The sequence below is a fragment of the Neophocaena asiaeorientalis genome, unplaced genomic scaffold (genome assembly GCF_003031525.2).
Source record: "Neophocaena asiaeorientalis asiaeorientalis breed wild unplaced genomic scaffold, Neophocaena_asiaeorientalis_V1.1 scaffold395, whole genome shotgun sequence".
Taxonomy (NCBI): domain Eukaryota; kingdom Metazoa; phylum Chordata; class Mammalia; order Artiodactyla; family Phocoenidae; genus Neophocaena; species Neophocaena asiaeorientalis.
The window spans coordinates 3,374,148-3,402,092 of record NW_020172274.1 but is presented as its reverse complement, the minus strand read 5'-3'; the positions used below and the strand labels follow the sequence as shown (position 1 = coordinate 3,402,092).

At 31.5% G+C, this 27,945-nt stretch overlaps 1 protein-coding gene across 1 annotated transcript in view; it reads left to right on the top strand.

Moving 5' to 3' along the window:
• Nucleotides 1–27,945, top strand: part of SI (sucrase-isomaltase) — a 99,156-nt gene that overhangs the window by 40,681 nt on the left and 30,530 nt on the right. Inside the window, exons 16-33 of the mRNA XM_024763611.1 lie at nt 249–365; nt 2,261–2,415; nt 3,256–3,340; nt 4,121–4,177; nt 5,300–5,424; nt 7,361–7,449; nt 9,878–9,927; nt 10,893–11,063; nt 12,798–12,953; nt 17,811–18,017; nt 19,334–19,488; nt 20,889–21,057; nt 22,679–22,775; nt 22,865–22,977; nt 23,066–23,191; nt 24,686–24,814; nt 25,914–26,024; nt 27,707–27,766. Coding sequence (XP_024619379.1) covers nt 249–365; nt 2,261–2,415; nt 3,256–3,340; nt 4,121–4,177; nt 5,300–5,424; nt 7,361–7,449; nt 9,878–9,927; nt 10,893–11,063; nt 12,798–12,953; nt 17,811–18,017; nt 19,334–19,488; nt 20,889–21,057; nt 22,679–22,775; nt 22,865–22,977; nt 23,066–23,191; nt 24,686–24,814; nt 25,914–26,024; nt 27,707–27,766 — 2,172 coding nt within the window. The remainder of the gene's footprint in view (nt 1–248; nt 366–2,260; nt 2,416–3,255; nt 3,341–4,120; nt 4,178–5,299; nt 5,425–7,360; nt 7,450–9,877; nt 9,928–10,892; nt 11,064–12,797; nt 12,954–17,810; nt 18,018–19,333; nt 19,489–20,888; nt 21,058–22,678; nt 22,776–22,864; nt 22,978–23,065; nt 23,192–24,685; nt 24,815–25,913; nt 26,025–27,706; nt 27,767–27,945) is intronic.

Sequence of the window (27,945 nt, the reverse complement as noted above, 5' to 3'; positions counted from 1 at the left end):
ACAAAAAAAAAAAAAAAAAAAAAAAAAGAAGCAACACATTTTAATAATACAATTTTAGCTTTATACATTCAATTAGTGGCAAGTAATGTGGCAAAAATGGAAAATAAACTTGGCCAAGGAAGAGTATATGAAGACAGTAAAACAAAAAGATTGTTAGTGCAAATTAATCAGCTGAGGCATAAAATGTGATGCTCTGGGCAAATCTGAGAATCCTTACACTGTAAATAATAGATATATATGTTATTTAGGTTGGAGCAGATATCTGTGGATTTGTGGCTGAGACCACAGAAGAGCTTTGCAGAAGGTGGATGCAACTTGGGGCTTTTTATCCATTTTCCAGAAACCATAATGCTGATGGATATGAGGTAAATGCCTCTTGTTCTCCATGTTTCAAAATAAAACATAATTTTAAACTTAAATTTATATCTATAGATGATCTGGTCTGAAAGTTTGTAATATAATTCATAAAGAAGAGTTGGAAGTCCTCTTCTCAAGGTCTATAAATATTTTGTGTATATAAATATGATCAAATAAGGAAATCATGAGACATAGTCATAGCAAAAATATTTTATTTACGCCTAAAGCATATACACATGTGTTAAATCACAATATTTTAAGTTAAGGACAAAGCTTTTTGAGTCTGGATTCTTACATTCTAACAATATAAGTTCAGGTAACTTTCATAAAAATATAATATACTATTAAGGATTTCCAGTTTTTCTTTCATTAAAGATACACAAGAAATTAAAGATACTTGCAAAGCAGTTTGAGGCCATAGTCTTTCTGTAATAGGTAAAACTGTAATGACAGGTGGGGAGAAAACAAAACTAACGCTTTTAAAACATGCATCTGAACTGAGCATTCAGCATGCAGTGAGCTCTCATATTTCTCAAAGGGAATGAGGAAATTAGGTGAAAGCATTAAGTCAATTAAGTACATGTTGGTTAAAAATTATTCACTGTGCACACACTGGGGCTTAATTCTCTTTGAGAAGAGGGACAACTACTCAGAGCTCAGCCTGGAAGGAAGCGTGATAGTACAGAAGTAAAAGATATAAATTGGATATTCGTCACTTCCTAATCTACCTGTGATGCTTCAAGAAGTTTGCGTTCATGGGAGATCCTGATATGAATTACATTATAATTTGTGTTTATCTCTGTCCTCCAAAAAGCAGATGCCAAGAGACAATTAGACATGTTAGAGATTTATTGGTGAAGCACTTGTGGTGGATAAAGGAGAGGAAGCAGGAGAAAGTGGAGAGAGCCTTCAGATCACAATTCAGGTCTAAACCAGGTGAAGATGAAGGCAAAGAAGGTTTGATAGGGAGAGTTATATACTACAGCCCAGTTCTAAGGAAATTACAGTCCAGTAGGGAGTCCTCAAGGTAAAGTTGACCACTGGGAGACCCCTGTATCTCCCTGGAATGGGCCTGAATCGTAGTCCTACCTTGCTCATTGATTTCCTGGGAGCAGCCAAAGGGAAATGTGGCTTTGTGGTAGATATGATGATGAATCTAGGGAAGCAGTAGCTGGTTCCTTCAGTTAATTTTGTTACCCATAGCAGGAAATCTAAGCAGGTTTGCTCACATCATTACACTTTGGCTGAGAGAGTCAGCTAATCTAGCTTGGGCTCAGCAAGGAGGCTGTCCTTCAAGTTTCAAGCCTATAGGCTGGCCAGGCAGCTCTGTTCCCTGTATCCCTTGGCTAGCAGACCATTTGGGCTTATTGTTCTAATAGCAATGGCAAGGCACAAGGAAGCAAGTCCTCAGGCAAGCACATTTCCAGCCCTTACTTGAAGGTATCACATGTAGTAAGACTCCATTGGCCAGAGTATGTCATATAGCTGAGCACAAAGCCAAGTGGTGGGGAAGTACAATCCAATGCTAGAGGTAGGTGCAAAGTCACATAGCAAAAGTTGAGAGTACAAGGAAGCATGAAAATTGGGACCAATAATTCAATCTACCACAAATAATAGAAGAGAAGAATGCTTTGTTAAAATAGTTTCCATCTTCTCTAAGTATGTATATTTAAAAGGGAAATGTCCACTTTAAAATAAAGTTTAATTAATATATATATATCCAAATGAAAACATAAATGTTAGAAATTCATATCCTTTGATAATGAAATAGGAGTAATCTCAACTTTTTACAAACAAGGTAAAATGTATACATTTTGGTTTTCAAAAATACATTTAATGCTTCTATTTTAATTTTCATTCATGTTTTAACTTTCTTATTTCAATTCCTCTGTTTATGCCACAGCATCAGGATCCAGCATTTTTTGGACCGAATTCTCTTTTGGTTAATTCATCAAGGCACTATTTGAATATTCGCTATACCTTGTTACCTTTCCTCTATACTCTATTTTATAAAGCCCATATGTTTGGAGAAACAGTAGCAAGGCCAGTTCTTCATGAGTGAGTACTGTGTTCAAGAATTTCAGTATCTTTCAAATTATATTCAGACATATGAAAAATTAATAGGGGTAAATCAAGATGTCAAGTAGATTCTACTGCTTTTTCTTACACTTATGTAAATAAGTTGATTAACTGTGGAATGATAGTAGTAAATATAATTCATTTGGTGAATTGGACAAGATTAATCTAGAAATGTGAGAACTGCATAGAACTTAAAAGGAAAAAGATATGTGGAATAATTTGAGAAATTATATCAATAAGCAATATTAAATATAGAATACTGAAAACATAATCATATATATATTGTGAAAATCAACTAATTATAAATAGTGTATAGTATAGTTACAAAACAATGAATTGTGCTTGTCTTTGTACTTCTTGACCAAGGCAGGGACTTTCCTCAAGAAATGACTAAAGATCCTTTCAAATCCAAGTCAAAATGGGAGTTTATAAAGAAAAAAGTCTAAAAGGAGGAAAGTAGAATATGAAATATTTCTGGTACTTTATGGACCTATCTTACAGGAGAAAAATGAATTAAACAGAATAGTTGTTTATTACAGATAAAAAGGAGCCTTATCATATATGATGGATTTTTTTGAGTCCCAAATGAACAAATTTCCTCTCTCCCTCTCTCCCTTCTCCCTTCCTTTCTACCTTCTTTTTTTGAGTGTCAGATGAACCATAAGGATGTAATAACTATAGATTCAAAATGACATATCAAATAAGTAAAATTAAAGACAATAATTATTCCCAGGGAGAAACTTAAAACATAAACCAAATGAAGAATTTGGATAAACTTATTTTTTATCTTTGTATTGTAAATATTGTCATTGTTCTTAGGTTTTATGAAGATACTAATAGCTGGGTTGAGGACACTCAATTCTTATGGGGCCCCTCATTACTTATTACCCCTGTCTTGAAACAGGTAGGATACAATTTTAATAAATTTATATTTTAATGGAAACTTTGTATAATCAAATCCACACTAAATTACAAGACATCTGGGTAATAAATGTTACTCAATAGACTGCCTCAACCTGATAAGTGTTAAATTGAATTCTAAAATGCAGAAGAAATTGTGAAAAATTATAAATATATTAAGTAGATTTATGCTGTTCAAATATATGATATGTACTGGGGAGAAAAAAGTTGTATAAAATTAGTATTCTTCTGAAAAGGAAAGTTTTATTTATGACATCAAATCAAATCTTATAGTAATAACAAGGAATTCTCATTCAAGTAGACATAGACATTGAAATTTTGCTATATTGTAAATAAAGGTGAACTTGAAAACCAGTGGATCATATGAAAATGTTGAAAAATAGTTGAATGAGTTATATGTTTTTTATCTGTTATTTAAAAGTCTATATGCCATGGAAATATACGGAAATGAATGTGTTCACACTCACAATTACCATGTAGCTTACAGCAATACAAATGCATGTATCCATTATTTTAGTTGCCACTTAAATTCATTTCATCTTTGCTTTAGGAATATTTTACATTATAATATCTAAAGCTAGTAAAATAGCCTTTTGATTACTATATATAGAAAATATTGGAGTATAACAATACAAAGGAAGTTTCTTTTCGCTTCACTATGAAAATCCAACTTAACATTTGATGTGATTCTCTTCCATTACATATTGAAGTAATATATATATATCTATATATATCTATACATAAATTATCTTGTTTATTTTAGGGAGCGGATACAGTGAGTGCATACATCCCTAATGCTACTTGGTATGATTTTGAAACTGTAAGTAACCTTAATATAATAATAGATCACAAGTACATATTGTTCAACATCTGTACATGGAAACAACTCCAAACACACAGCATATCTTTTTTTCAGTAGTTCTGTTATTATTACAAAAAATAATAATTCCAAATTTTAATAATGTGGAAGTCTGTGGGGCTATACATTTTGTTGCATGTGAGAAAGTATATGTTTTGTTGCATGTGATTAATATGAAGTTATATTCTTTAGTGTAGAGTTATCCATTTTAAATTGTGGAAATAAAAGGTCAAGAGTAATTTTAAGGAGTAGTAACTTATTTTAATAATTTCCCTATTTTACATATTCATCTTATGGCCAGAAGAATTGAGTATTAAGCTAATCTTAAACATTTGTTTTTATAATGTATATTTTAATGTTTGGGAAAGATTTTCATCTCAATCTTGAAAAGGCAGCGTAGCAGGATTCATACACACGACCTATTTTTTTTAATTGACCAGGACCTTCTGAGAATATTTATTTTAAAGGAAAGTATTTTGTAATGCACTTATATTTGCTAAGCAGACCCTTTATTTTTATTTTTTTATTTTTTTGCAGTACACGGGCCTCTCACTGTTGTGGCCTCTCCCATTGCGGAGCACAGGCTCCGGATGCGCAGGCTCAGCGGCCATGGCTCACGGGCCCAGCCGCTCCGCGGCACGTGGGATCTTCCCGGACCGGGGTACTAACCTGTGTCCCCTGCATCGGCAGGTGGACTCTCAACCACTGTGCCACCAGGGAAGCCCAAACCCTTTATTTTTATAAGAAATGATTTTTTAAAAATTCTTTCTAGAGGCATGGTTAACTTTAAACCAAAACAAAGAATAAAAAATAGTGCTAATTAAGAATATTGTTAATTATTGTAGAAGGGAAATGGATTTCTCTGTGTTGATTTTTTTTTGTGAAACCAAACTTACTTTTACCCAGCTTTCATCAGTAAACTGAAAAAGAGTTTTCTTTAAAAGTTAGAAAATGACATGTTAATATTCACTAAGATGACGCGAATTTCTCATAGTAAGAATTATTTCTATGTGTAATTCTTGTAAAATAGGGTTTAAATTCTTTACAATAATGAAAAAAATATTTTTATCTTCCAAATATTAGGGTGCAAAAAGACCATGGAAAGGACAACGTGTTGATATGTATCTTCCAGCAGACAAAATAGGATTACATCTTAGAGGAGGTTACATTATCCCCATTCAACAGCCTGCTGTAACTACAACAGCAAGGTAAAATGAAAAGGCATTAACTGAAATCTGAAATATAATTCAAGTTTTAATGTTTCACATTTTTATTAAGAATCAAATATGGATATTTCGTTTTTTCACCAGAAGATATTTGATATACGTAAGGACTTCTTACATATAACCATCATGGTTATAAAAAGAAGAATCAAATTATGTATATTACTACAAACTTCTTGATTTAAAAAATAAGCATAGATTAGAAATTTATTTCCTATGCCAAAATGTACTGACATTCTCTAAAGAATATGTATAATTAAAGTTAATTGCTGATTCTTAATAAAAAATGAAGTATTAAATAAGTTATATAATTGATTAAAGTGTCAGTTGTTACATATTTGGATTTTCAATACATAAATGTCACAATGTTTTTCTTTCAGCTAAAACGTTTTAATTTAATAAATGAGGTAGATATTTTTGTTAAGTAAAGAACAAGATAGAAACTAAGTTGTTCAGTAAGAATAAATTTGAGAACTATTTAGAAAAAAAGCAGAAACTTGAAAATTCTGGTGCTTTATCTTGCAACATTCATTCTGGGTACATGGACAGAATGTGTCATATTGAATCTATGCATTTCCCCATATTCTACAACACCCCAATAGATATCTATTCCCTACTCTGCTGTATTTTCTTCATAACATTAAGAATATCTGGAATTATATTTTTACTTTTTCTTGTATGTAGTGTGTCTACTCCCCCAGACTATAAACTCCATGAAGGCAGAGACTTGACTTTTCACTGCTTTAGTCCCCAAACCAATAATAGTGTCAGCCTATTATGGAATAGGCTCCTGATTTTCTCTAAATATTTGTTGAAGGAACAAATTAATAAGTGAATGGATGTGTGTTAGTAACAATTATTTTTGTTTTCTAGAATTGATCACTTTCATATTGTAACTGTTTAATGACAATGTTCTCAGAATAATTGGTTATACTCTAGAGCTGTATTGAACAAGAGAAACATACACTTTGATGAGTGCATGTTGGAAGGAATGTATTCTGTATAGAGCAATTACCTGGACTGTATAGCCTCATTTTAAGTTTAAAAACCTATAGCAATATATAACTAAAAAAATATTCATCATGTTTCATTTCACATGATAGAATTAGCTTCATTTGTAAGACTATTAGAGATTCCACTTAGCATTTAAAATTTTATTTTATAGTGCTTTTCATTGTTTTGTAACCTTGGTACACTGCAATTTAGGGTTAATGTGTATGTGGCAAATACATGTTGAATTGAGCAATCATAAGATATATTTAATTTTGTTGTTTGAATTGAAATATTTTTATACCGTTTCAATTTTGATGGTGTCTTGGCCCCCAAGAAATTCCATATTGTATATTTTTTAATTAATTTAATTAATTAATTAATTTTTGGCTGCGTTGGGTCTTCAGTTGCTGTGCGTGGGCTTTCTCTAGTTGCAGCGAGCGTGGGTGGGGGCTACTCTTCATTGTGGTGCATGGGCTTCTCATTGCAGTGGCTTCTCTTGTTTTGGAGCACAGGCTCTATGTGCACATGCTTCAGTAGTTGTGGCACGTGGGCTCAGTAGTTGTGGCTCACAGGCTCTAGAGAGCCGACTCAGTATTTGTGGTGCACAGGCTTTGTTGCCTCCTGGAATGTGGGATCTTCCCAGACCAGGGCTCGAAACTGTGTCCTCTGCATTGGCAAGCAGATTCTTAACCACTGTGCCACCAGGGAAGCCCTTCGTATTGTATTTATTCCTTTCATTTATTTTCTAAGCATATGAATTATTTTTCTCATTGATAAATTACTAATAAGTATAGACATGAATTTTATTAATATCAGTGTTCTCATGTGAATGCAGAACTCCTACAAGTCCCTTATGTTGAAATGGATTTATTTATATTTCACTAAACATTTATTTTTAATCATATATGCACCCAAACTTACTTAACAGCCGAAATAACCCTCTAGGACTTATAGTTGCTTTAGATGAAGATAACAAAGCAAAAGGAGACTTTTTCTGGGATGATGGAGAAACTAAAGGTAAGTTTCAAAGTGATATGCTTTTAAATGTTCATTTTAATGATGGGAAGTTTTGCCTTTATTATAAAATTAAACAAAAATATCACAAGTTTTAATTTTTAATTGCTGTTTTATATCTATCTTAAGATTTTATGTTACTTTGTGAAATTTAACATTGGTATTTAAATTATATATATTTAATTACAATATTTGTTTTTATCTTTTGTTTTATCATAAAAAGTCTTTGACAAATATAAATATCTTATTAGATTACTGTATAAAAATTAAAATAGTTAATAAATTCACAGATGTATAACTTGCATCCTATTTTCAACTATCTTATATGATTATAGTGGTTAAAACTAAAGTTTTATTACTGTAAAAGAAAACCAATATTAAGGCTTTAGTTAATTAATGTAGCTGAGGAGGGATAAATTGGGAGTTTGGGGTTAACAAATACACAATACTATATATATAAATAGATAAACAAGGACCTAATGTATAGCACAGGGAACTATATTCAATATCTTTTAATAAACTATAATGGACAAGAATCTGAAAAAGTATATATATATATATATTTTTTTAGGTATGTGTTTTATATATGTACATATAAAAAATTATAGTTTACCTTCTATTATAGCTCACTACTTTTCAGATATATTAAAGAATGCCCTATATGCCTTTGTCTATAGTATATGAAACATCCAAATATCTCTAAATTAACTCCAAGAAATAGCCTATGTATTGGTGTGCTCTCTTACAATTTTGAAAATATGGAATCTATGAAAAAAATTCTGTTCTTTTTTAAGTCTTATCTCCTATGAATATGTAGATTACCACAATATATCTGCTCCACCAGATATATTGTCTTCCCCTTGTCAGTTGATGGTAATTTCATCTCTGCAAGATGCCAAAAACTTTAGAGTTCACTCTTGTCTGTCACAACCTAGGAATTTCTCTTGGTTCCACCTTGATCTTGGTTCTCTCATAAACTCCACCATTATCATCACTACTTTTCATTTTAATTACTGCAGTAGCTCCCTAACTGGTCTCTAGGTCAATAGCTCTTGTCAATTCCCCTTTTTTACATTCTATTTACCAACCAGCAGATAGAGTGATCCCTTTAAAAGATGATTCAAATCATTACACTTCTGCTCAAAACCCTCTATCAATTCTCCATTTTACTCAATTAAGAGCCACAGTCTTTACCAAGACCTAGAGCATTCACTATGTCCTGCACATTTTACACACACACGCACACACACGCATGCACACACACTGTGCCCTACCATTCTCCATTTCTCATTCTACGCCAGCACACCAGCCTTCTCCCTCTTTCTCAAATACCTTAGAGTCAAACACACTAGGGTGAGCTCTGCCCTGAGAATAGATTCAAAGCATTTACTACATAGAAATTCTGTAAGAGAGGATTGCAGCAGAAATAAATTGTTTCATAATCATCAGGTAAAGAATGTTGTTGAGATAATACCTCTATTGGTAGCATGTGGAACCAGATTTTAAGGTTATTCTCATTTCTCAGATTATATAAATATTTCCAAATTCATTCCTTTTTTCTACTTGCAAAAAATTATATTGATAATTTACTTCATATAAAATGGTTAAAAATATGGAGTTATGATTTAATCAGACATTTAATATGATATCTATATACTGAAGTGTGTTAAAAAGTTAAAATCAAAATTTTCTGAATAATCAATCAAACACAAGACAATAAAATGACCTTCAGTTTGGGTTCTGATTCTATTTTTATTTCCTAGGATTAAAATTTTAAGTAAGTTAATGTTATTCAAAGTATTGTATATAAATCCTAGTATTCCCTTTATATTTTCCACTCTTTCTTCCTAATTATTTTAGTTATAATCTTTAGTTCCCTGTTAAAGAAACATGTTGATAAAAAGTTATGTTACATATATGATGCAGAAAATAATTGCTTTCTTCAATTTTTCTCATTAAAGTTTATTTGAAACTTTAATGTCTCCACATTCACTCATTCTTCAAATAATGAAAAAGCACACTGAAAGATGCGAACCAAAATTGTGGTGTGCCATGGTTTCCCAAAATAAACTGAATGTTCCACAGTTTACTAAAAAGAGATAAAATATCATTCAAAAAATAGTTATAATTATATATTTTTTAATACAAGTTTTGTGCTCTCTGAATTTCCAGAACTATTTTAGCAGTCCTTGAAAAATCAAACTGGGCAAAGATGCATTCACTACCTTTAATTCCTGGGAAAATAAACTACCAAAATAGTTTCATTTAAAGATAATTAAGAACCTTAATTTAAAAGAATAATCTGTTTAATTTGCTTCACTAATAAATAATATCTATTTTAAAAAAATTCCCTGTGTTGTCTAACTGTAAAAATAAAACAGAATTTAACATTACATTTTGATCTGATAACTTTTTTTTTTCACTATTTCAGATACCATCCAAAATGGCAACTACATTTTATATACATTTTCAGTTTCTAATGTAAGCATTCTCCTTGAACACATAGCTAAATATAATACCTTGTTAATGTCTAGATTGTGCCTTTTCGTGGAATGATGTTACATTTCTCTCCAGAAATCAGTGGAAAGAAACAAAATAAATTGTTCAATTTAAATGATTAAATTATATATGAATTACCTTAAATTTTTATATTTCAATGTAATAGATGAGTTTCTGTTGATGAAATTGATGCACAGAAGTCTTCAGACTTCTTGTAGCACTATGTCTGGTTTAAGCAATATGTCCTGGGAAAATAATCTCAACATATTTGAAAATGTTTTAATATACCAATCACAGCAGTGACTGTCATGCATTTGGGGTGAAAATGAAAAAGCTATGCACAAGATTAAATTTTGAATAATTAGTAGCAATGCTTTTTGTAGAAGTTAGATTTCTTCATATATTCTTTTTTACCAAAGATAATTTATTCTTCACCAATGAAGAGAATGAGAAGGAATATACATGATTTGCATCATGCATAATTTATCTCTGAAAATAATTTTAGAGCATGTATAAAAGACAATTTTAAAGAGTTACTAATAAGTGTATTTATATAGGGTACTTTGATGTGAAGAGCTGTTGGGAATGGAGGGATAGATGATTGGTTCTTTTCTTATTATACTATATTATTAAATACCAAATAATGCTATAATTTAATACTAAATAATACTAATTTATTAGTATTATCAGCATAAATAAATTCTAAATTATGTGAGATATAGAACATTTTCTTAGAATTTTGGCTAATTCCTAAGCTGTCTTGTCTAGAGTTTTTCACTTAGCAATTTTCATTAAAGTATGTATTGGTTAATTATTTTTATTTAGTAAAAACTATAGTTTATACATTTTTAGAACTGTAAGATTTAATCAGTATAAATACACTTGTTATTTCTAATTTGTATCCAATGACCTTCTACTTGATGTATAATATTATATACATTTTTCAGAACAAATTAGATGTTATATGCACACATTCGTCATACCAGGAAGGAACCACTTTAGCATTTGAGACTATAAAAATCCTTGGGTTGATAGACACTGTTACAGAAGTTTCAGTGATGGAAGATAATCAACCAATGAGAGCTCACTACAATTTCACTTATGATACTTCCAACCAGGTAAATACAATCTTAAAATATTTTAGTTATCACATACTCTCATATTTAACATTATATAACCATTCAGGCTCTTGGTTTTGTGATATTTTTTTCTTCATTACATATCTTTCTTTTCTTTTCCTTTTGCTGGCAATATTCCATTTTAGATTATCTCAATTTATGTTGAGATATCAACCTTAAGGTGAACTGATACTACTTCTCCCTCTCTATTTAATTTTATCTTGTGTATCACTTATGTATGCCTTTCTAATATTTTTTTGATACCATTCTCCTACCCTGAACTCTTACCTACTGCATACCATAAAGAATCTAAAAGTTTTACCTTCTCATTTAAGACTTCTTAAGGTAATGATTGAATCCATTTCTTCAATTCTCTCTACTTCTCCTTTCATGAACTCCCTTTGTCCTCAATATATCTTGTACTTCTCTTTCAAATTTTTGTTTACAATCTCCCCTTCAAGTAGTCCCTTTCTTGTCCTCGTTCTTGCCTTGTTTAACAAGTGTACTAGAGAGGGAAAAGGAGTAATAGAATTGGGCTCAAATTGCAGCCCTGCAGTCTGTGAATTTAAACACAATAAATTAATCTCTCATTATCTCAGCTTCCTCATATGTAAAATGTCATATTTAATCATAATGTTGCTTCAGGTAAAAAATTAATTATTTAAAATGTTAGACAAAAATAATTTAAAACATGGGAGTGATTTTTATTGGCATTTACTTTTCTACCATTCCTATATTCCTAAATATTAGTAATGTTAGCATAAATTCTAAATTGAGATGTAGGACATTTTCTTAGAGTATTTTTGTCTAGCTTCTAAGTCCTCTGGCCCAGTTTTTCACTTAGGAATTTCCATAAAGATATGTATTGGTTAATTATTTTTATTAGTAAGTTTACTATAATGTATATATTCCTAGGACTATAAGAACTAATCAATAAATAATACAGGCTTATTTAGAACTTTATGACTCTAACAAAGGTTATCAAGTGGGCATAATACAAAATTGTTTTATTATATGTTTTTACAATCCCAGTTTATATCTGTTTCTATTTTTATGCTAATGTAAAGATTTACAAAGACACTTATAGATACATCTTTCTAATTCTCCTGTTCTTGGACACTATCCTTTCACTTTTTTTTCTTTTTGCATAATACCATGTTATCTCCTCTCTAACTTGTCCCTCAAATATTATAGGCAGTGGATAAAATTAGGAAAATAAATAACTAATATTCCCCTCCTCTGACTCTGGGAGCCTCCAAATCAATCAAAGTGGTCAACATTTTCTTCCCTTTTTCTTCATTGAGGGGACTACTATTTATTTCATACCTGGTATGCCCCAAGCATAATGCCAGGTGTTTTAAATTTCACAGATCATTTATTCATTATCCCCATTTTACAGGAGGAGGAAATTGAAGGTAAAACAGAGTAGATAATTTCCCCAGATTCATGAGCGTTAAGTATCAGAACTGAGAATTGAACACATCTGGATTTAAAGATAATGTTTTTCATCAGTATTCTATAATTTCTCATAGTTTTGAGAACTGTCTTGAGATTCTAGCTATTTCAGTGGCATGCCATGTTTTTTCTTTTCTATTCTTTCTTTTAGTATTATATTAAAATTATTAATGATTTGATTTGAAGAATTGCTGTGGGGTTGCTGCGTTTTAAAAATGTTAAGTATTATTAAATTGTCCAGTGGTCAGAAATATTTTAATGTTTTCTTTCTCTTCAAAGAATCTACTAATTTACAATCTCATGTTTAACCTTGGAAGAAACTTTACTGTTCAATGGAATCAAACTTTCTTGGAAGCTGAAAAGTTTACTTGTTATCCAGATGCAGACATTGCAACTAAACAACGCTGTGAAGAACGTGGCTGCTTATGGGAAACGGTAATAAGAATTTTAATTATTCATGATAAGGCTTTCACATAAACGTTTCAAAGTAAACCGTATATATTATAATTTTAATTCTACAGCATATAAACTAAATTCCGCTAGAGAAGCATTTGGAATTTGAAATTAGGACTTCTAATAGATAATTTATCTTTATCTTAATTAATTCTCCAAAGACATAATTTAGTAAAAGCCAGACTAAATGGATGTGTAAGTTGCTTTCCAGGCATTTTGGATAGTGTTACTTTATTTAATAAACTAGAACTCTATTTGTTGCACTTTGTTAGATGTTAGTTGTGGCTTACTAGCTTAATTGAGCAAGGTATTATGCCAGTAGGGAGTAGTCTTTCAAAAGCATTGTCTCAAGTTATTAAAATTTCTGAAATTGATTGATGGGCTGTATCTGTTCCACTAAGAGGTGACAATTTCTGCCAGTAATTTTGGTCAAACTTTCAAGAACAGGGCTTCCCTGTTGGTGCAGGCGGTTAGGAATCCGCCTGCCAATGCAGGGCACATGGGTTCAAGCTCTGGCTCGGGAAGATCCCATGTGCCGTGGAGTAGCTAGGCCCGTGCGCCACAACTGCTGATCCTGTGCTCTAGAGTCTGTGAGCCACAACTACTGAGCCCGCATGCCACAACTACTGGGGCCTGCGCACCTAGATCCTGTGCTCTCAACAGGAGAGGCCACCACAATGAGAAGCCTGTGCACCACAAGGAAGAGTAGCCCCTGCTCGCCGCAACTAGAGAAAGCCCACACACAGCAACAAAGATCCAATGCAGCCAAAAATAAATAAATAAAATAAATTAATTAAAAGAAAAAAATTTTCAACAACGGTGATGGTCATTGATAGTAGACGTTTTTACAGAAAAGGATATGGGAAAAGTCCCCTCTTGCTACACTCATTTTATTTTTTAAATTCTGAACTTTTGGTTACATCATTGGGTTTTGTCAGCAAAAAAAGAAATTATTTCATATAATCAATAAATTAAATGCATGTGTTATAACACTGAGAAGAGTCTAGACACATCTGCCAGCAACTTCCCAGAAATGTCTGCACTTATATGAGGGAATATATAGAATCTCTGCCACCAGAGAAATGGCCCTCATTCCTCTCCATTGCTTGATGAAGTAGCATAATCTTTACCATTAGGAAAGTTTATGGAAGAATTGAAGAAAAGAAGTGAGGAGGAGAAATGATAATGAAATCAATAAAAGCCAAATAGTGAAGTATCTTTTCAATATGCCTCCAAAATCTTTTTTTTAAATTCCAACTCTTCATTCAAATCCATTCCCATCCTCCATTGCATTCAGTGCATGGTCACTTACTCTCATTATCAACAGAAACTAACACAACCTTGTTAATCAACTATACTCCAATATAAAAGTTAAAAAAATGAATATAAGTGATGGGTACTAAAGCTCCAATAACTTCTAATAAGAAAATGTGAAACCTTTATTTTTCCCATTACTATTACTATTCAACACCTTATAGATTTTTTAAGTCAAACAAGTGAAGCTTTAACATTAGAAGTCCATTAAATATGATGATTTAGAAAATTTATGTTTCTTTAGACCATCCTGTTTATTCATTGATTCATTTAGCAAATACTTGAGAACTACTATATTCTAGGCACTGTTCTAGATGAAGAAAATAAACAAAACCCTCTTCCCTGATAGAGCTTATATTCTAGTGTGGGAAAACAAATAGATAACCTAAAAAATTATGTTTTATGTTAGATAAGTATTATGGAGAACAATAAAGCAGAAAAGGAGAAGGGGGGCAGAGAATGACAGTGGTGTTACTTTAATGATTGTACACAGAAGGTTTCTTTGAGAAGGTGGCATTTGTTAAAAGAGTTGAAAGAAAGAAAGGAAGGAATAATATTCCATAAAGAAAATACATCAACCTGAAGTGCATCTGAAGTAAGAATGTACCTGGTATAGTCCACAAACAGCAAGGAGGCCATCGTGTCTGAAACAGAATGAGTGAATGGAAGAACAGCAGAAGATGAAATTATAGACATATGGGAACAAATAACGTAGATCAATTACTTAGACCATTTTTAAGATTAAGACTTTTACTCTGAGATAGAATACTTCTGGAGAGTTTTGAAAAGATGAATGAGAAAATTAAATTTCCATCTTAATAGGACCATAATGGCTTCTGTGTTGAGAACAGACTGTTAGAAGAATAAGGCAGGGAGACCAGGAAAGAGGCTGTTACAGTAATCAAAATAAAATATTGGTAGATTGAGCCACAGTGGTAATGGTAGAATTAGTAATAAGTGTTTGACTTTTCTGCATATTTTTAAGATAAAGCCAAAATGTGTTGTTCCTTGATTGGATATAGAATATGAAAGAAGAGTAAAAATGACTTCAAGTTTTTGGTTTAAACAGCTGGAAAAAAGAAAGTTGATAGTGACAAAGATTGACAAAACTGTGCGGAAACGAACATGGAGGGAAAGAGTTAAGATTTAGACAAATTAAGGTTGAGGTACTCAGTACAAATCCAAGTGCAGTTTTCCAACTGTGAGATGTAAACTGATGAAACTGAAAATTTTATATCATTGGTAAGATCTAAAATTTAGAGTCAGCATATATACAGTGTTTAAAATCATGTGATGAGAGGACATCATCAAAGGAATGAGCTTGAATAGAAAAGGGAAAAGGTCAAAAACTAAACCCTGAATCATCCAACATTTAGACTCAGGGAAATGGTAAGGAACCAGAAAAGAGACTGAGGACAAATTGTAAAAGAAGTATGTTGAAAACAAAGAAAATGTTGCTTCCTGTCAGCCAAGTGAACCAGGCATTTCAAGACAGAGAAAATTATCAACTGTGCAAATTATACTTATAAATCAGTAAAATAAGAACTAGAAACTGAAGTATGGATTTGGCAGCGTGGAAGTCTTTGGTAACTATTACAAGAGAAATACTGATGGAGTGCTGGGAGTTAAAGCCTGGTCAGAGTGACAGTGAGATTCCAGTAAGAATGAAGAGACAAATTAGAGATAGTGAATATGGTGAACCTTTTATATTTTGCTCTAAGGAAAGCATAAAAAAATAGAGCAGTAATTAGAGAAAGGAGTGAGGTGACAATTTCTTTTAAGATGGGAGAAATCAAATTGGTTTATGCCATTGAGAATAACCAATAATAAGTAGAATATTAGTGATGCAGGACAGAGAATTGAGAATTGCAGGAGAAATGTCTTCATTGGCAAGGAGGCGTGGGATTGGGTGCACAAATGAAATGGTTCACCTTAGATAGAAGTGTAGACCATACATATTTTGTAACAGGAGGTAAAGAGGTGGGTGGGTAGTTGTGGCATTTCGTTCTGATTTTTCTCCCAATTGCTTTCCTTTCCATACTAAAATACTAACGAAAATCATTAGGAGATGATGAGAATAGGGAGGGTTTTTGTGACGGGAGAAAAAAGGAAAATGTTTTTCAGGGCATTGTGATAGTGAGTGAACTAGGCAAATATAGTATGATTGATCTTTTGGACCCACTCTAACTTTTATGATCATATAAAGGGAGAGCAGTCTACATGATTGTGTGCATTTTTCAAGCCATTCAGCCACACAGTTGTAGGCACTGAGAATGTAGAGGATAGGTTTTTTCCCCAGCATTGTTGTTTTGCAACTGAGTGTAAGAAAGCAAGTGAGGGACATAGGGATTGAGATTATATGAAAAGGGGTGTTTTAGATGGGATTTATACAGTTTCCATAAATTAAATCACAAGATTATTTTCATCCTAACTACAAAAAATAACAATGCTGATAAACTACCAAGAAAGATAAATGAGAAAACATAAAATGATAAAGGGAAAGTGATACTGGGCAGAAAGATAGCTATGAAGCAGACATATACAGACTTTCTAAAGTCGATCATTTTCCTGGTTCCATTGGCACTCGATTCCATGCCTTTGGAATGAATACTGAAGTATTCCTATCACTTAAGGATTGCCTGAAGCTGAAGTATCAGAGACCTAAAATCTGATTTGGTTAAACAAGACAGGATTTATTTTTCTATTACAGAAAAAATCCCAGGCCTAATATTCTGGTATCTAAATGTTGTCAGTGTTCCCTATTTATCATTTGTCTTTCATCCACAAAGTTTTATTATACAATTACATATGCAGCATTCCAGGCCTGGAAGGTGGAAGAGCAAAGGCTATCCTAATTTAATCAGCTTATATCCTTTTCTTTTAAGGAGATTTGGCAGGGGGGTGTCACATACAACTTCCTCAAAAGAGACTGGGAAATATAGATGGGCACATTGCTTCTTCCAACAATATATTAATTTAATAAGAAAGACCAATTAGCCCTGATCTTTGGCCGCAGTTCCTATTATAATACTGGTAAGGATGTAATTAACCAATAGAAATACCAGTCATGAAATAAAGAATAATATACTTTGATTATAAGTAAAAGAAAAGAACTTTAAATTCATGCCACTCTGAGGATTATTGTAGAGTCATTTTACACACAAAAAAAGGCAGTAATCAATAAGAAGTGTAAAAACAAGCTTGGGATCAAAAGTTATGAGTAATATACTTAATTATGTTCAGAGACAACACAATCATCTATATTCTGAATTGAAAAACTATGACATTTGATTGTTCTGCTCTACCTGTCTATCTTTAGAGTCAAAATATAAATATTCTAAACATTTTAGTACATGGTATGTCATGTTACCTAATAGATATTTTGTGCTATGACTGCAATTTCATTTTAGTATTAAACAATAACATTTGTAAATCATACAACATGTGATTAACATGTCTACCTTATTATTTTTTTTAATATTACAATGCTTACAATTTCTGACAATGAACTTGTCTTGTTTTTAGGTTCCTTTAGGATCCAAAGCACCTGAGTGTTACTTTCCTAAAGAAGACAACTCTTACTTAGTCCAGTCAACTCATTACTCATCAGTGGGTATAACAACTGACCTCCAGCTGAATACTGTAAAAGCTCGAATAAAGCTACCTTCTGATCCCATCCCAACTCTTCATGTGGAGGTGAAATATCATAAAGATGATATGCTGCAGTTTAAGGTATGTTTAATATAAACTATCTCAATGCATGATTCATCTCTCAAAGCAGATTTTAAATAGATTTGGTGCTTGGATTTTTCATGTAATACTAAGGATTATTAACTGAGTTGATTACATTTTAATTCTATAAAGCTTTTTTTTTTTTCCTACAGAGCTCATAGCTAGATGAACAGTAAATAAAGTTTTTTGTTTTTGCTAGCTTTGTGAATAATTAAACATATAGTGGTGATTTTTTAGTTATTTAAATTCTTGATAAATTGATAAATCACTTAGAATTGGACAATGTTGGTTGTCCCATTAAAATAAACAAAACAGAAAAAAATAATGCTTACTGTTTCCATTATTTCTTTTTAAACAGTGATCTGAATTTTCTGGCCAATGCAATAAGAAATACAAAAGAGATAATTTCTTTCAATAGTTACACTTAGCAATTATTTTTTACTTAAGAGCTCCAAGGGAATCCATTAAGAAAACTATTAGAAATAGTACAGACTCATATATGACAAATGGAAAGCAATTTCAACTCATACAATCAAGAAAAATATTAAGACCTCACAAGCAGACATTTAACAGAAGAAGAAATAAAATTTGGAATAAAATATTAAAGTAATTATACTCATTAAAAATAAAAGGAACTAAAGGCAAATACAAAGAATGGGAAAGCTAAATTTGAATAATTGTGTAGAAAATGGTTTATCCTCATCAGCAAGGAAATAAATGGCGGTTTGAGAAATAAATGATTTTTAGTTTAACATATAACAGTATTAGACTACACATTTTAGAGAGAATATTAATTAGTACACTAATTCTGGAAAACAGTTTACCAATAGTTTATCAAGGATCCTACAAATGTTAGAATACTCTGACCTAATATTATCACTTATAAGTAATGTACTGAGGAAATAAAGACATGAATGAAGATAAATTAGCATTAATATTCATTGTAAGATCATATATAAGGCAAAAATATTGAAACAACTTTGTCTAACCATGAAGTGATAAATAATTTTGTGTATGCATATAAATGAATATTTAGCTTTAAAGTTCTCTTTCTGAAGATTTCTCATTGTGTGGAAAAATGAATTATAAAACATTAAAACAGGTAAAATACAGTACATAATTTGAGTCCATTACATATCTATGTATGTGTATGGAATTCTATATAGATATATGGGCCATGGATACAAAATTAGGAATTATGATAAGAATTCTAAATATTCTTGTTTGAACCATTATTTAAATTAGTTAATTACATGTACCTAATATGTTGGCAATAAGAACTAAACATGTCTGTTTTCATTATCTCTCTGTAATAGATTTATGACCCCCAAAATAAGAGATATGAAGTTCCAGTACCATTAAACATTCCAGCTACACCGACAAGTACTTATGAAAATAGACTTTATGATGTTGAAATCAAGGAAAATCCTTTTGGCATCCAGATTCGAAGGAGAAGCACAGGAAGAATTATGTAAGTGATTCAATTATTTGATATGAAGGATATTTTCACTGTGCTAGCATGTCATCACACCAAAAGTGGTTTTAGGTGTATGTATTAAATAATTTGGCTTTTATTAACATTTAAAAACTAAAGTCAGCAAATCATTAACAGTTGGTGTAAAATTTTATTTACACTTTGGATGTGATGAATTTCATTATTAAATATCAGACCCATTCTTCTAATCAAGTTGAGAACCAAAACCAAAACTCCTATTGAAAAGCATGATGAGTGTTGTCAAAATAAGTAGTTGGAAATGTGTTATGTAAATATTTTATTAGAACTATTGAAATTGGAGTTTTTTGGTCCTGGAATTTGATAAAGTTAATACTATGTTTGTCAAGAATTGATGAAAGGAAATTAAGATATACACATATAGATAGGTTTTTATGTCTAATGAATAAATATAAACTTTAAAATATTACCTTTTTTTGGTAAAAAGCTCTACAAACTACAGTGTATTAAAAGATACTTCTATGTAATTTAAGCTTGCCCTGCTATCCTTTACAAGATGCTGTCACAATGTGTTCAGGTATTGTCAGTATGGATACAAATAATGAAGAAAATTATGTTTATATTGTTTTAAAATTTTTAAATTTTGTTGTTATGATAATAGTTTTGTTCCAAAGGATAAGAAGCAAAATGATTTTGTAGAAAATTCCTGATGCAGAGGCATTATTTATTGTTTTTCAGGAAGCATTATTCTTTAGTAAATACTTTTCTAAAATCATTAATATAAAAATTTGAATATGTCTCAAATTCTTTTTAATACTTATGTTTCCTTTCTCTGCCAACTTTCTTTTCTTCTTCTTTTATCTTCTTCTTGCAAATGACATTCTCTGTAACACATTTCTTCTGGATTTCTTCATAAACACATGGTTTTATAAATACAAAACAAAAGAAGAAGAAAATGATTGGGAATAGTAATAGAGTTTAGAATTAAAATATCCATTATACCTTATAGTTTATTCTGATATTGATTTCTTTTTATTCTATATGTAGTAAAAATTTACTGATTATCTCAAGGGAACAGGATAATAAAGGACTCTCAACTCCTAGGACATATATTACTTCTAGGTCATATATTACTGATAACTTTATATTAATTTTATTTTAAAAAGCAATATATGTCTAAAGATAAACATGTAGCCATAATATGATTATGAATATATGAAACATATTTTAGATATTCCTTAACTTAGCCAAAAAAATGTATTGGAAAAATTATCTATTTCCATTTGTATCTGGGTATGATAGGCTTATAGAGAAAAATACAATTGATTTTTATAACACCTAAGAAAGAATTACCATTATTATTTGTGATACCATTTGTATGTGTATACAGGAATAAAATTGTTTTCTTTTGTTTTCAGTTGGGATTCTCGCCTTCCTGGATTTGCTTTTAACAACCAGTTCATTCAAATATCTACACGCCTACCATCAGAATATATATATGGTTTTGGGGAAATGGAGCACACAGCATTTAAGCGTGATCTGAACTGGCATACTTGGGGAATGTTCACAAGAGACCAACCACCTGGTGTAGGTACCAATATTTGACCACCCCAAGTGGCAACTAAGACCATGATTCAGATCCCAGCCACTTCTCTGTAGGCCTGTACTTAAATATTGAAGCAATGAAAGGGGGCTAGAGATCCCAAGAGCTGCTAGAGTGATTTTCTGAAAAACAAATGAAAAGTCACCATAAATTACAGGTGAAAGTAGAGGATCAAATGAATAACATCATTGACTACAGTGAGAAGTGAGGTTGTGACCCAATTCCTTACCCTCTCAACTGCATAGAAAGAACATTCAGATTCAGAATTCCCTGTCAAATACATGTTTACTTTCAGCTTTTAGAAAATGACTGGCTTCTCCTTGAAATTTTTTTCTACTCCTTAAAGATTTGATGCTTTTTCCTTTGTTACCCTAAGCTGCAGTTGTGCATTTTTATGAGGTTATATTGCAAGTTACAGTTTTAGAAAATGTTTGTATATGTTCATATCACTTTTCCAATGTTTTGTCTTATTAATGGTGTACATTTCATGAGTATTTAATACATTGCACAATTGACATAAACTATAATTATTCTAAACATATAATGGAAAATACATTTTAATAAAAATACTAGCTCATTTCCATTTTCACATGTGATGTGAACTTAAAGGATATATTCAGTATGAGATTATAAATGCGTATAATGTCATAACTGCTTTTTATTGTTAGGTGCTCATACAACTTTTATTTGTATCACTATAGTTCAGACTTATAAAGGCTGTTTTTCATTTATTCCACTTGAAAGAATATGTTCTTCCAAAATTTACCTCTTTAAAATCCTTCAGGGACTTCCCTGGCAGCCCAGTGGTTAAGACTCCACGCTCCTACTGCAGGACATGGGTTTAATCCCTGGTCTGGGAAGTAAGATCCCACATGCCCTGTGGTGGGGCCAAAAAAAAAAACCCTTCAACATTAGTATTGGCATTATTAGGTTAATATAACCCTGATTCTCAATATATAAAATTTCTTTCACATACTAATCAGTTACTGAGATTCAGTGTGTGTCAATGATATCAATTTGATTAGGGATCATCAACTTGTAAGTTTTGTAACGTTGACAAGATATTTCATGACCCTGAGTATAGATTTTCTATTCTGAAAAATGAAAAGATCTAGCTGAAAATGAAATTAAATGCTTTGTATATAAACAACATATTATTGTTTAAAATATTATCAAAGTATTATATAAACTTAAATATTATCACATTAAGTACTTAAGGAGTTTGAGTACTTTGATCAGTTTAATCATTTATAGAACATTCTATTATTAAAATAGTAGTACAAATTTATAAATAAATTAAGACACATAACCTGTGAAAAGAAACTCAACTATTCTAAACCCAATGGTTTTTTACATAAGTTAATGTGGCAGTATTTGTGAGTGTTACACATTTGTATATTCATTCACATTCTCTAATGCAGTAATGCTTCAAATAATAAATTATTTTCTAAAAAAATGTGTTTAATTCAATCATAGTTTATGTGTGCAATGAAGGAACATTTAAATTACTATGTTCAATCGTAGAGTGAATTTAAATATTACATTTACAAAATTCACATTCTATTATTATTTAAATATATATTATGTTTTTTTTTATAATTTTAGTATAAACTTAATTCCTATGGATTTCATCCCTATTACATGGCTCTGGAAGATGAGAGCCATGCTCATGGAGTTCTCTTACTTAACAGCAATGCAATGGGTAAAACAATTTTTTTTAGTTTAACATATTTTATGTGACTTTAATAAAATAATAACAGATTAAAATGTAATCATATTTTGGACTTCCAGATGTTACATTTCAACCAACTCCCGCTCTAACATATCGCATAATTGGAGGAATCTTGGACTTTTATATGTTTTTGGGCCCATCTCCAGAAGTCGCAACAAAGCAATACCATGGAGTATGATTGCACATTTTAAAAAAATATAAAGTTTTTTAATAATATAAAGTCATTCTCTTTGTTCACAAATAATTTTTTTTTTTCAAAGGTAATCGGCCAACCAGTCATGCCACCTTATTGGGCTTTGGGATTCCAGTTATGTCTTTATGGGTATAGAAATACTTCACAAGTTAAAGAAGTATATAATGACATGGTGGCTGCTCAGATCCCCTATGTATGTATATCAATTTTTAAAACGGTGTTAAATATGTCATCTATAAAATCAGAATGAAATAAACACATATACTTTTAAATTATTTTAAGCATTTGGCAAAAATCAGTGCTGGTTAGTAGCACCAAATGAATTGGATATGAGATCTTATTAGTAGTCTTTATCAGATGGATAACATAAAGGGATAATACCATTCCTTTTCCTTCTTTCTCACGTGTTCCATGACTGTGTGTTGTACTAAACAAGTCACTGTGCACTTGCTTTTCTCTCAGAAGCTTTGGGTCTCGTAGGTAGTCAGACACATTTCTTCTCTTCTCATTAAATGAGAGTAAGAGTCCATAGGAACCTATTTCATCAACTAATGTGACAAATTACAGAAAAAGAATTCGAGGTGAAACAATTATTTTTGCCATGGAATAGACAATGGTTGTCATATTAGAATACAGAATTAGTGGGCTTGCAGAATATCTTCTTCCTTCAGTGTTTGGGAAACTAAATATTCTTAAGTATCCAGAAATAATCACTTCCTGTGATTTTTACTTTTTAGGAAGAGTAAGGAATCTCAGGGATCCTCCTGGTAACATCTAAACATTGAAATCTAGAATGCTTTGTATATAAGAACTCATTCTAAGAAGAGTAAGAAGGACCTTATTTATAAGACATCAGTACCTATAGTAGAATCCAATATATGGTTCCTGAATACATTATTGTAGGGAAACTAATTGTTTAGGTTGACGATGTAGCAATACGCAAGTGAAAAAAATGTTTTAAAAAAGGAGATTTTTTCATTATTAGGTCTACTATGCTAGCCATATTTTTATAACACCTAGAAGAAGAAATTGTCTATTAACAGAAAATAATGTTTTAAAATGTTATTTAGGCCTAAATTAAAGATTTCATAAAGCATTTATTACTTTAAATGTATTTGTAAATACCTACTTGTAAACAATATTTTGCTTATTTAAGCTTGGGCTGTTATTTCAAAAGTGACTTTGGTGGATAATAAAAGAATAATTTTATAATTATTGATGGATTCACTAATAATTCTTTCTTCCCCTTTGGCAATATTAGAATTATTTGAAATTATCCCATATTTGCTTTGTGTTTCCAGAAATAGAGCAATACCTATTTCTATATATTGTACAAAATTCCAAATTGCCATTAATATAATTTCATAACCTCATAAGTCCTTTACTCCTGTGTCTTCCTATTTCCTTTGGAAATTATATAACAAAAGATACTGATTTGAAAGAATTTGTACTTCTAAATCAAAATTACTATTTAATGAACTGTTAACAAAACAGAGCACTAACACGAACTTGCTCTTAGAATATTTTGCATCTATACATGCTACTTTTATTTCTTGAACATTACATTACTTGATTAATTCTCTTAGGAATTGAAACTTTCATATTGCTATTATTTTCATAAGTATAACAGAATGTGACAAACTCCCTCTATTGAATCTTACCCCACTAAAATTCTTACATCTTTCAGGATGTTCAATACACAGACATTGATTACATGGAAAGGCAACTAGACTTTACGATTGATGAAGAATTCCGTGACCTTCCTCAGTTTGTTGACAAAATAAGAAGTGAGGGGATGAGATACATTATTGTCCTGGTCAGTGTTTATATTTTATATTCTATCTGAGCCTTATTATCTTAGTTTTGTTAAGATTTCTCTCCTGAACGAGGAAGGAAAAGGTGTTTCAAAATATGAAGTATATAATTTTGGATTGTACTCCCAAATCTAAATATTTCTTCCTTTAACACTTCATTTCATTTACATGGCTGCCACAGGCTACCTTCATTCTTAGGTGTATCCTTAGAGATTTAAGACTAAATAAAGCTGGGAATCAAAGGCAGTTTGTTTTCTAGTAATCAGCCAAGCTACAGACTGGTCTCAATTTACAGACACTATCAAAAAGTGATGATGGATTTTCTATTCCTATACAATTCTCAACTTATTCTCTGGGACTGCTTCTTATGCTTGTCATGTTTAAAATTTTTCCTTCAAATTAGTGATTCAGGGGCTTCCCTGGTGGCACAGTGGTTAAGAATCCGCCTGCTAATGCAGGGGACACAGATTTGAGCCCTGGTCCGGGAAGACCCCGCATGCCACGGAGCAACTAAGCCTGTGCGCCACAACTACTGAGCCTGTGCTCTAGAGCCCGTGAGCCACAACTACACTGAGCATGTGTGGCACAACTACTGAAGCCCGCATGCCTAGAGCCTGTGCTCTGCAACAATAGAAGCCATCACACTGAGAAGCCCGCACACCACAACAAAGAGTAGCCCCCGCATGCCACAAGTAGGGAAAGCCTGTGCGCAGCAACGAAGACCCAACCCAGCCATAAATAATTTATTTTAAAAAGTTAGTGATTCAGTGGGAAGAATATTTCATCAATATCTTACAGAAAGCAAGGTAGGTAGCCAGAAATCCCATGGATATATAAAACCAAAGCAAAAAATACCTGTAATCTTTCTTGAAATCATAGCTAATACATTTTCAAAAGTTCTTAAATTTTCCTTCTAGGGAATTTCAAAGGCAATCTAACTAGAACAAAAAAGTGTATGCCATCAGTCCCTTTGTCAGTCCATGTGAGAATACAATATAATGATAATCTAATAATGGAAAATTGTAACATTTTATTACAGCTACTCAAGTGGCTATACTTTTATACCATAGTTACCTGGATTGTATTTCATTTTAATTTTAGGATCCAGCAATTTCAGGAAATGAAACGAAGCCTTACCCTGCCTTTGAAAGAGGACAAGAGAAAGATGTCTTTGTCAAATGGCCTAACACCAATGATATTTGTTGGGCAAAGGTACTGAATTGATATCTTGAAAGAAAATAAGTATAAAAATACTATTTGAAACTTTCTATTTAATTAAGCCACAGTTAAAAATATATTCAGAGGGAGAGATGTAATGACTTAATAGGTAATAAATAAAATAATACTCTTTGAGTTCAATCCAAATTATTAGAATCAAAGAAAGAATTTATATGTCCTATGTCCAAATATTATTTGTTTCATCTTTAAATTGTCTTTTATTGTATTTCTTGGTATCTGTTGTGTTTTATTATAAAACTGACATTAATAATATGGTTATTCGCTATTCTATACTACATGGGTCATTTAAATGTTTCTACTTCTCTTAAAAACATCTCATTGATAAAAGAAACAATGTTTGTAAAAGCTATACTTATAGTATTCCTGACTTGAACAGGGAATATAATTCATTGTATTTCATTTAAGCAATAATATCCCAACCTGTGTATATTAACACATTATAGAAAGCATCCTGATTTGGCTTATATATAAAGAGTAAAGAAAAAATCCACTAGTCATAACTAGAATGAAAAAAATCCCATAATGGGAGATGTAATTAAATGAAATATGGGAGCCTTTTTGGATCTTGGACCAAAAATAGAATGTTAGTGATAAAAGTGGTGAAATTCGAACATGGACTGTAGATTAGTTAATAATATTCTACTAATGTTAATTTCTTCGTTTTGATAATTGTACAGTGCTTATAAATATGTTAATATTAGGGGAAGAATAGTGAAGTGTATAGAAAAACACTAGGTATAATGTTTGTGTTGTTTATATAAGTCTGAAAATATTTCAAAATAAAAAGGTAAAAGTAAAATAGAAAAACTTATGTGATAAACAGTGAAAAATCATGTTTTAAGAAACATTACAGGTATACAGTACTGACTATAGAAAGGGATTTTTTTTCTTCTTACTTTCTCCTCATTTTATATTTTCTCATTCTATACATTTTCTCAGATTTCTACCTTTCAAGCACTATTCTCTATGAGCAACTAATTCCTTGTATGTAATTACCACTCTGTGGATTATTTACATTTTTATATGGGACTTTCTAATTTCTACAACATAGATTTAAATCCCAGAGCTTTTGGCCTGATTGAATTTGGGCTCTGTTCTGTGTTTGTGGTTGCAGTAAAAGAAAACATTGGTAGGCAGGGGGGCAGGGGCTGGAGTAGGTGTGTGGGAAAGAGGAGGATTTAGTACTAACTGCAAAAACCAAGAAGATATTTGCCTCAGCATGGCATCATCCAACTCAGATCTTCAATTCCTTTCATATAAAAATATACTTTTTGTTTTTAGATTTTAATCCTGGAGTAATTATAGAAAGAGTTTTAATATACCACATTAAATTAAATTTAGAATATGCTTTTCATATTAATTCTTGACCAGACCTTTTGGTTACATGCATTGTTTGCAAAATCGCTACTGACCACAAAGGATGGTATTCTTTTCCTTATTTGCCCTACTAAAGAGGAGATTCATATGGAAAATGGGAATAGTTTGCAAATGATACATATACCAGAACACAAACTGAAAAAAATAATTGAAGGAATTACTGATCGGGGGATCTTGAGTCTGTAATATGCTTCTAAAACTCTATTACACTTTGTTTACAACAGTCATACTACACTGAATTTATTTTGAACGGCTTCCCATTTCTTCTCTCTTTGTAGGTTTGGCCAGATTTGCCAAATGTAACAAAAGATAAAAGTCTAATAGATGAAGCTGTTAATGTAAGTTTCATATTGATTAACTATTTAACTGAAAGAAATTCAGCACTGGGATTTAATGAAGACTTTGACCAATAATTCAATTTTAATACTTTCCTTAAAAAAGTGATGGCTGGGGCTTCCCTGGTGGTGCAGTGGTTGAGAGTCCGCCTGCCGATGCAGGGGACACAGGTTAGTGCCCC